The 10,950-nt window shown below is 44.9% G+C and overlaps 1 protein-coding gene across 1 annotated transcript; it reads left to right on the top strand.

The window, feature by feature from the left end:
• Positions 1-687: 687 nt before the first annotated feature.
• LOC129849781 (tripartite motif-containing protein 16-like) lies at positions 688-8,533 on the top strand. Its single transcript, XM_055916542.1, has 6 exons — positions 688-1,335; positions 1,759-1,854; positions 4,916-5,149; positions 6,499-6,658; positions 6,784-6,843; positions 7,080-8,533. Exons 1-6 carry the CDS (start codon positions 739-741, stop codon positions 7,586-7,588), a joined length of 1,656 nt encoding a protein of 551 aa, XP_055772517.1. The 5' UTR covers positions 688-738; the 3' UTR covers positions 7,589-8,533.
• Positions 8,534-10,950: the final 2,417 nt, after the last annotated feature.

The following is a 10,950-nucleotide window of genomic DNA, read 5'->3' on the forward strand; positions in this document are numbered from 1 at the left end:
ACACCATCTAGAAAGCCGAGACATATCATTACATACAGTATATCCTAGATGACATGTATAAATCCTTACTTTATATTTCCTGTACCACTTTCCATGACAGTAGCCTTATTACTGGTTAGGGTTACTGCTGCTGGTACAGTGGAAGAATGAGGCATCACAGTACCTGTTACACCACTGTACTAACAGGACCAATTACACACCAATAAACACACTGTAATGTAAAGTGTTACATCATTCTCAATGATCAGTCTATACATCCAGTATTCATTTCACCTACAGTACATTGTATCCATTTCAAGTCCCCCTCCCCCCATTGTAGCTAATTATCTAGAACACATTGTACAGTTTTACAACCAAGTATGAGTTATTATGGACGCTTATAGTTAGTATCACAGCATATCAGTTTTAGACATTACAACATTCATTAAAAGCATTATAGATATGTACTTCATAGAAACTGTTACCCTTTATATATTCTAACCACTCTATTTCATTTATTCCATATTAAGTGTCCTAACCTAGGAACTAAAATATTTGTCTCCTCAACTTTGCCTGCAGTTCTCTCTCTCCCTCCCTTCCTCTAACCCCTCCCTCTCTCACTCCCCCCTTCCCTCTCTCTAACCCCAGCCCTCTGGCAGAACCAGGAAGTCCCTCCCCTTCACAAACTCTCTTCTGTGGAAACGAAACTGATCTGATTCTCTCTGTCGTCTGTCTGTGTGAGAGTGAACAACCGTCCAAATGACTCAACAGGGAGTTCTGCTGGACCAGGACCAGTTCTGTTGTTCTGTCTGTCTGGATCTACTGAAGGAGCCGGTCACTACTGCCTGTGGACACAGTTACTGTAGGAGCTGTATTGAGGGCTGCTGGGATCAGGATGTTCTGAAAGGGGTCTATAGCTGTCCTCAGTGCAGAGAGACCTTCACTCCAAGGCCTAATCTGAGGAAAAATAACATGTTGGCTGAGCTGGTGGAGAAACTGAGGAAGACAGGACTCCAGGCTGCTCCCCCTCCTCCTCTGTGCTATGCTGGACCTGGAGATGTGGCGTGTGATGTCTGCCCTGGGACCAGAAAGCAGAAAGCCCTCATGTCCTGTCTGGCGTGTCTGGCCTCTTACTGTGAGACTCACCTCCAATCTCACTATGAATATCCTGCTTTGAAGAAGCACAAGCTGGTCAAAGCCACCGCACAACTACAGGAGAAGATCTGCTCTCATCATGACAAACTGCTGGAGGTTTACTGTCGTACCGATCAGCAGTGTATCTGTTATCTGTGTACAATGGATGAACATAAAGGCCATGATACAGTGTCAGCTGCAGCAGAGAGGACTGAGAAACAGGTAAGACCAGAACAACTTGTTGGTGACTGTCTGATAAACAAAGAATTAAAGATACAGTAGGAACTAAATCTGTTTGAATATGAGAGAATTCAAATGAAATGGATCCACAAATATGAACACAAACCTTGAGTATATAGATATGTTCACCCAGATTCTCCAAATGTATCACCATTTTCTAAAGTCAAACACTATTATCATTCTGAATGCCCTTTTATGAGTCCAAAGTTCATTCTCTTCCCCTTGATACATGTAGGCCTACCATAAAAACTATAATCATTCACATAGCAACATAATATCATATTGTAAAGGGACTTCCTCAGGATTGTAGACCTTCCTCTCTCTGGGTCCTATGTCACATTACTATACTATTGATCTACTGGACTAATAAAGCTTGATAGCTCATTGAAGAGTGATTCTCCACAGTGGCAGCTGGGGATGAGTCAGCAGAAGGTCCAGCAGAGATTCCAGGAGAGAGAGAAGGAGCTGAAGGAGCTCCAACAGGCTGTGGAGTCTTTCAAGGTGAGTATTGTTGACTAGAGGAGACACACCATTTCACTTCTCTACTCTAGTCAGAGAGAGGGAGAGAGGTCCTTATCCAATCCCACTTCCCCACTGTTGGGAACAGGTTGTCTGGACCCCTTTCAGAGAATAGACTGTTTAATGTAACTGACGGGATATGAACCCAGGTCTACCGTGGGAGAAACCAACATATTTACCATTATACCAAGAGGACATTCCCCTCTTCAATCAATCAATCAATTTTATTTTATATAGCCCTTCGTACATCAGATAATATCTCGAAGTGCTGTACAGAAACCCAGCCTAAAACCCCAAACAGCTAGAATGCAGGTGTAGAAGCACGGTGGCTAGGAAAAACTCCCTAGAAAGGCCAAAACCTAGGAAGAAACCTAGAGAGGAACCAGGCTATGAGGGGTGGCCAGTCCTCTTCTGGCTGTGCCGGGTGGAGATTATAACAGAACTATGCCAAGATGTTCAAAAATGTTCATAAGTGACAAGCATGGTCAAATAATAATCATGAATAATTTTCAGTTGGCTTTTCATAGCTGATCATTAAGAGTTGAAAAACAACAGGTCTGGGACAGGTGGCGGTTCCATAACCGCAGGCAGAACAGCTGAAACTGGAATAGCAGCAAGGCCAGGCGGACTGGGGACAGCAAGGAGTCACCACGGGCGGCAGTCCCGACGCATGGTCCTAGGGCCCAGGTCCTCCGAGAGAAAGAAAGAGAGAAGGAGAAAATTAGAGAGAGCCAAGATTTTCAAAATGTTCATAAATGACAAGCATGGTCAAATAATAATCAGGAATAAATCTCAGTTGGCTTTTCATAGCCGATCATTAAGAGTTGAAAACAGCAGGTCTGGGACAGGTAGGGGTTCCATAACCGCAGGCAGAAGAGTTGAAACTGGAATAGCAGCAAGGCCAGGCGGACTGGGGGCAGCAAGGAGTCACCACGGCCGGTAGTCCCGACGTATGGTCCTAGGGCTCAGGTCCTCCGAGAGAAAGAGAGAAGGAGAAAATTAGAGAGAGCCAAGATTTTCAAAATGTTCATAAATGACAAGCATGGTCAAATAATAATCAGGAATAAATCTCAGTTGGCTTTTCATAGCCGATCATTAAGAGTTGAAAACAGCAGGTCTGGGACAGGTAGGGGTTTCGTAACCGCAGGCAGAAACAGTTGAAACTGGAATAGCAGCAAGGCCGGGCGGACTGGGGACAGCAAGGTGTCAGCATGCCCGGTAGTCCTGACGTATGGTCCTAGGGCTCAGGTTCTCAGAGAGAAAGAGAGAACGAGAGAATTAGAGAGAGCATACTTACCCTCTTGCGGCGGGTAGCCTTTTTAAAGAATTTGTTCTTAACAGACTTGCCTAGTTAAATAAAGGGGAAATATAAAAATTGGGCCGACACTGATTTTGAAGTAGCAGGCGAGGCTACCTCATCACATAACCATGAGTAACCATGACTGACTCATGTCCCCTATACATTAACTTTTTTGAAGTGTAGGGTCATTGAGGTTGGAAGGGATTTGGGGGATGGGGGAGGGTCTATTAGAAGTTAGTAGGACTCTTTTTTATTTTCTCAGAAGTACTGAGTTAAGTAGGAGGATTTAGAAATGGTGTAAACCGTGATTGAACACACTCCAGCACAGTAGGTGGCGCCATGCACCTTTAACGTTGGTTTGTGGACCGCCATTATATCATAGAAGAAGAAGTTGGTCTGTGAGGGTTTTGTGGTTCCTGAGGAGGGCTACTATTCTTTTTTCTTTTGGTTTTCAAGTATTTTCAGAATGTATTAAAGCCAAAGCTAAAGCTACCCTAAACAATTCAATATATCAGTCAATATATTTTCTCTGTGATTTGTTGTTTTCCCGTCAACCGTTCCATCGCATCTTAACCGTGTTACCGGGCGGGCACTAGGACCCGGGGGAGGCTGCTGCTGCAGGGGCTGCTGTACCGGTAGTGACGTCAGTCCTACTTGGAGCTCATTGTGGTCAACCTCAGCTGTGGCTCGAGACTGCTAGCTAACGGTTAACGGAGAGGAAAAGACTCTGACAGGACACATTCATGTAGACAGGCTATGATGGCAATTTGTGGTAAGTTACAATAGAGAGAGAGACTTTTCACTACTATAGACTTTGGTCATAATCAAAGCTTTGTTAACCAATACGTTTTTATGTGAGGCTGCCGGTAAGTTACAGTGTAACAGACGTTGTGAGCTAGCTAACGGTAACGTTAACGGTGTCTTTTAAATTCCACATAAGTTATGTGGCGATGATATCTAGATAACGTTGTATTTAATGTAGTTTTACTATCTGTACCAGGCTATAAATGACACAGATGATATCTAGTTAACGTTGTATTTAATGTAGTTTTACTATCTGTACCAGGCTATAAATGACACAGATGATATCTAGATAACGTTGTATTTAATGTAGTTTTACTATCTGTTCCAGGCTATAAATGACACAGATGATATCTAGTTAACTTTGTATTTAATGTAGTTTTACTATCTGTGCCAGGCTATAAATGAGACAATTTATATCTAGTTAACGTTGTATTTAATGTCTAAATCTGTGCCATTTAGGGCATTTTCATTTTGGATCAAGATTCCAGTCAATTCTGTACCTGTCTGTCCAGGAGGGAGGAGAGTAGAGCAGGACCATGAGGTGTTCTGTACCTGTCTGTCCAGGAGGGAGGAGAGTAGAGCAGAACCAAGAGGTGTTCTGTACCTGTCTGTCCAGGAGGGAGGAGAGTAGAGCAGGACCAAGATGTGTTCTGTACCTGTCTGTCCAGGAGGGAGGAGTGTAGAGCAGGACCAAGATGTGTTCTGTACCTGCCTGTCCAGGAGGGGGGACAAGGCCTGATGGACCTGGAGAGCAGGGTGGCAGCGTTCTGACTCAATGAGGTGCAGAGAGGCTACTGTACCTACTCTCTCTCTCTCTCTCTCTCTCTGTCTCTCTCTCTCTCTCTCTCTCTCTGTCTCTCTCTCTCTCTCTCTCTCTCTCTCTCTCTCTCTCTGTCTCTGTCTCTGTCTCTGTCTCTCTCTCTCTCTCTCTCTCTCCAGCGCTCTGCACAGGCAGCAGTGGAGGACAGTGATCAGATCTTTACTGAGCTGATCCGCTCCATTGAGAGAAGGAGCTCTGAGGTGAAGGAGCTGATCAGAGCCCAAGAGAAGGCTCAAGTGAGTCAAGCTGAAGGACTCCTGGAGCAACTGAAGCAGGAGATAGCTGAGCTGAGGAAGAGAAGCACTGAGCTGGAGCAGCTCTCACACACAGAGGATCACATCCATTTCCTCCAGGTAACTAAACTGTCTTGTTACATGTGATATGAAATTAACTTCATGTGAAACTAATCATCTACATCATTATGTTGTCCTGTCTGTCTCTCTCTCTGTCTGTCTCTCTCTCTGTCTCTCTCTCTCTCTCCCTCCCTCTGTCCGTACTTCTCTCTCTGTCCGTCCCTCTCTCTCTCTCTGTCCGTCCCTCTCTCTCTCTCTGTCACTCGCTCTCTCTCTCTGTCCCTCGCTTTCTCTCTCCCTCCCTCCCTCCCTCTCTCTCTCTCTCTCTGTCCCTCTCTTTCTCTCTCTCTCTCTCTCTCTCTCTCTCTCTCTCTCTCTGTCCGTCCCTCTCTCTCCCTCTGTCCGTCCCTCTCTCTCCCTCTGTCCGTCCCTCTCTCTCCCTCTGTCCGTCCCTCTCTCTCCCTCTGTCCGTCCATCTCTCTCTCTCTGTCCGTCCCTCTCTCTCTCTCTGTCCGTCCCTCTCTCTCTCTCTGTCCGTCCCTCTCTCTCCCTCTGTCCGTCCCTTTCTCTCTGTCTGTCCGTCCCTGTCTCTCTCTCTGTCCGTCCCTGTCTCTCTCTCTGTCCGTCCCTCTCTCTCTCTCTGTCCGTCCCTCTCTCTCTCTCTGTCCGTCCCTCTCTCTCTGTCCGTCCCTCCCTCTCTCTCTGTCCGTCCCTCTCTCTCTGTCCGTCCCTCTCTCTCTGTCCGTCCCTCTCTCTCTGTCCGTCCCTCTCTCTCTGTCCGTCCCTCTCTCTCTTTCCGTCCCTCTCTCTCTCTCTGTCCGTCCCTCTCTCTCTCTGTCCGTCCCTCTCTCTCTCTGTCCGTCCCTCTCTCTCTGTCCGTCCCTCTCTCTCTCTGTCCGTCCCTCTCTCTCTCTGTCTGTCCCTCTCTCTCTCTGTCCGTCCCTATCTCTCTCTCTGTCCGTCCCTATCTCTCTCTCTGTCTGTCCCTATCTCTCTCTCTGTCCGTCCCTATCTCTCTCTGTCCGTCCCTATCTCTCTCTGTCCGTCCCTATCTCTCTCTGTCTGTCCCTATCTCTCTCTGTCTGTCCCTATCTCTCTCTGTCCGTCCCCACCTCTCTTTCTCTGTCCGTCCCCATCTCTCTCTGTCCGTCCCCATCTCTCTCCGTCTGTCCCTCTCTCTCTCTCTGTCCGTCCCTCTCTCGCTCTCCCTCTGTCATCCCTCTCTCTCTCTTCCTCTGTCCATCCCTCTCTCTCCCTCTGTCTCTGTCCGTCTCTGTCCCTCCCTCTCTTTGTCCTTCTCTCTCTCTGTCCGTCCGTCCCTCTCTCTCTCTCTCTCGTTCTGTCTCTCTCTCTCTCTCTCTCTCTCTCTCTCTCTCTCTCTCTCTCTCTCTCTTTCTCTCTGTCTCCAGAGTTATCAGTCTCTCTCCAGTATCAGTGTATCTTCAGACTTACCCAGCATCGTTGTCCGTCCTCTTCAGTACTTTGGAGATGTGAGTAAGACTGTGTCTGAACTGAGAGAGAAACTAGAAGACTTCCTTAAAGGAGAATGGACCAAGATCTCCACTACAGGTGTGTTGAAAACAATAAGAACATCAACTTTAGACCATTGAAAGTTCCCTACTAGTCATATACATGTGGAATATGGTCTGATGATAACATTCCCTCTCTCTGTCAATGTGTTTGTGTGTCTGTAGTGAATATAGTGGATGTTGTACTGCCTCCAGAGCCCAAGACCAGAGAACAGTTGTTACAATGTGAGTCTCTTTATTGTGAAGTAACTAACAGTCTCTTTTTACTGACACTCCTAACAATCCCTCTAGAAATATATAGCAATAGTAGATCTAATCAAAGACTGGGTATCTATCTGACTCCTCATATTTCTCTGATTTGATCTCTGCTGTGCTCTAATCAAAGACAGGGTAGATACAGTATCTGACTTAACTTATTGTTCTGACTCCCCTCATTGGTCTCTGCTCTGCTCTTCTCCCAGATTCCTGTCAGCTCACACTGGACCCAAACACAGCACACACACACCTCTCTCTGTCTGAAGGGAACAGAAAGGTGAAACGTACACGCCAAGTCCAACCATATCCTGACCATCCAGACAGATTCATCAACATCTACCAGGTTCTGTGTAGAGAGGGTCTGTCTGGACGCTGTTACTGGGAGGTGGAGTGGACTGGTTATGTTAATACAGCAGTCTCATATAAAGACATCAGCAGAACAGAGAGAGATGGTGGATTTGGATTCAATAACAAGTCCTGGAGTTTAAAGTGCTGTAGTGATGGTTATTGTTTCAGACACAATAATGTTGAGACTAAAGTATCAGGCCCTCAGTCCTCCAGAGTAGGAGTGTACCTGGATCACAAGGCAGGTACTCTGTCCTTCTACAGTGTCTCTGACACAATGACCCTCCTCCACAGAGTCCAGACCACATTCACTCAGCCCCTCTATCCTGGGATTAGGCTCAATGGTACTGCTGAGCTGGTTAAACTGTAGTAGGGTCCACATAGATACTAGTCATGCTGGTGTAGTCTATAGCTGATCTGGTTAAACTGTAGTAGGGTCCACAAAGATACTAGTCATGCTGGTGTAGTCTATAACTGAGCTGGTTAAACTGTAGTAGGGTCCACATAGATACTAGTCATGCTGGTGTAGTCTATAGCTGAGCTGGTTAAACTGTAGTAGGGTCCACATAGATACTAGTCATGCTGGTGTAGTCTATAGCTGAGCTGGTTAAACTGTAGTAGGGTCCACATAGATACTAGTCATGCTGGTGTAGTCTATAGCTGAGCTGGTTAAACTGTAGTAGAGTCCACATAGATACTAGTCATGCTGGTGTAGTCTATAGCTGAGCTGGTTAAACTGTAGTAGGGTCCACATAGATACTAGTCATGCTGGTGTAGTCTATAGCTGAGCTGGTTAAACTGTAGTAGGGTCCACATAGATACTAGTCATGCTGGTGTAGTCTATAGCTGAGCTGGTTAAACTGTAGTAGGGTCCACATAGATACTAGTCATGCTGGTGTAGTCTATAGCTGAGCTGGTTAAACTGTAGTAGGGTCCACATAGATACTAGTCATGCTGGTGTAGTCTATAGCTGAGCTGGTTAAACTGTAGTAGGGTCCACATAGATACTAGTCATGCTGGTGTAGTCTATAGCTGAGCTGGTTAAACTGTAGTAGGGTCCACATAGATACTAGTCATGCTGGTGTAGTCTATAGCTGAGCTGGTTAAACTGTAGTAGGGTCCACATAGATACTAGTCATGCTGGTGTAGTCTATAGCTGAGCTGGTTAAACTGTAGTAGGGTCCACATAGATACTAGTCATGCTGGTGGTGATGGTCCCCAGACGTGATGATTCATTCTGCTCTGTTTTATCTACAATGATTTAACTGATTTGATCTTCAGAAGATGTTATGAATTAAAATTCAATGTTTTCATATTTTTGTAATTGCAATGTTTTAATCTTGTACATTTCCATGAATCATGATGTCTGGTGTTGATGTATATTGGTTGTCATTCAGAACCATTGATATGTTTTCTCAGTTGGTTCTCTGTCTCTATGTAATTCTCCTCAGTATCATTGATCAGCTTGTTGGTCCTAATTGATGTGTTCTCTGTCACCTGGAGCTGCATGGAAAATGGTCCAGGAACTAAAGGACAATTCAGGACTAGTCAGCCCACTACAAGCTGGTATCACTTACTTTCTACTAAACTATATGGACTGGTTTCCCAGACACAGATTAATCCTAGTCCTGGACTAAAAAGTATGTTCAATGTAGATGTCCAGGAAACCGTCCCTAAATGTGTCATCTTTCATCCTCCCATACTGCTCAGTCCAGCAACATTAAACCTGTCCAGCAGGTGGTGCTATTGACCAAACAATAAAACCAGCAGATATCTTGACTTGCCACTCAGTATATCAGTAATGTTCAGAATAGTACTTTAATATCATTGGAGATTGATGGTCTTTTTAATCCACTATCCAGAGTCAGGAACAGATGAAGTTAGGTCTGCTACTGTTCAGTGATTAAATATGATTTATGGTGATGGGAAATAATAAAAAACACTAAACTTCATCTAGTAATAGTTTTCCTTTGTTATTTATTCCAAGGTGTGTCTTTAACTTGTAAATGGATTGTGTGGAGGTGAGCTAGGGGTGTGGCTGATAGAATAGAATGAAAAGGGAGGAGGGGAGGAAGAGGGGAGGAGTGAAGGGCTGTTCAAGAAACCAGATGAGGAAGAGGAAGATGTTCAGGGGAATTACTGTCTCTGTTCCAAATGGTTCCCTATTCCCTACGTAGTGCACTACGGTGCTTCTGACCAGGTCTAAAGTAGTGTTCTACGTAAGGAATAGGGTGTAGATTTATTACAATATCATGCTTTAGTGTTTGGTGAAGTGAAGTATCTGTATTGATAGTCCATACTGGGCTTTACTATGGTTCTACATACAGTACCTGTATTGATATTCCATACTGGGCTTTACTATGGTTCTACATACAGTACCTGTATTGATAGTCCATACTGGTCTTTACTATGGTTCTACATACAGTACCTGTATTGATAGTCCATACTGGGCTTTACTATGGTTCTACATACAGTACCTGTATTGATAGTCCATACTGGTCTTTACTATGGTTCTACATACAGTACCTGTATTGATAGTCCATACTGGACTTTACTATGGTTCTACATACAGTATCTGTATTGATAGTCCATACTGGTCTTTACTATGGTTCTACATACAGTACCGGTATTGACAGTCTATACTGGTCTTTGCTATGGTTCTACATACAGTATTTGTATTGATAGTCCTTACTGGTCTTTACTATGGTTCTACATACAGTACCTGTATTGATAGTCCATACTGGTCTTTACTATGGTTCTACATACAGTACCTGTATTGATAGTCCATACTGGTCTTTACTATGGTTCTACATACAGTACCTGTATTGATGAGGGCCTCATCATCCGGCTGCACAAAGAAAGCCAGGGACTGCAGTGTGCTCCAGTCTCCAGCAGGGGGCAGTAAAACCCTATGGACCTGAAAGGGACTGCAGTGTGCTCCATTTTCCAGCAGGGGGCAGTAAAACCCTATGGACCTGAAAGGGACTGCAGTGTGCTCCAGTCTCCAGCAGGGGGCAGTAAAACCCTATGGACCTGAAAGGGACTGCAGTGTGCTCCAATCTCCAGCAGGGGGCAGTAAAACCCTATGGACCTGAAAGGGACTGCAGTGTGCTCCAGTCTCCAGCAGGGGGCAGTAAAACCCAATGGACCTGAAAGGGAAAGTGAGGAGTAAAAATCAAAGGTGAATTTACATTGATGTTTCCACGGAGACCTGAATCATATCCAGGAGGCACCAAACTGAAGAAAATGAACTGAAACAGAGAGGGACTAACTGAACTAAAATAATGATGTTGCTAAATGTTTTGCTACAGTGTTCTCTAATGAATACGACCCTGTATTCAAATACTATTTGAAATCTTATAAATACTTTGAGCATTTCCTTTAGTCCTCCAGGTGGACGGGGTTAGTTTGTACTTTTAGGACGTTTCTATTGGTTCCATTACAACAAACTCAATCAAACACTGCTTATTAAGTATTCAACATTATTTTAACGCAGGTCTGTTTCCACGTGCAATAAGCCTGTAACGTCTTGTATGATCTCATCAGGTAAAGGTGTGTCAAATGGAAGGGCAAGTCTCACCACTGAGAGGAAAACATCAGTGGTCCACCTCTGCATCAGGTCAGCTATGTTGATCAGTACTGTCCCAGGGATGCTGGGAGCAGAGATGAACTCCCCTGACCTGGTACCACCTATGGAGTTGTCATTTTAATATCAGTTTAACCCCATTACTG

The sequence above is a fragment of the Salvelinus fontinalis genome, unplaced genomic scaffold, assembly GCF_029448725.1.
Source record: "Salvelinus fontinalis isolate EN_2023a unplaced genomic scaffold, ASM2944872v1 scaffold_1683, whole genome shotgun sequence".
In the NCBI taxonomy this organism is placed as follows: domain Eukaryota; kingdom Metazoa; phylum Chordata; class Actinopteri; order Salmoniformes; family Salmonidae; genus Salvelinus; species Salvelinus fontinalis.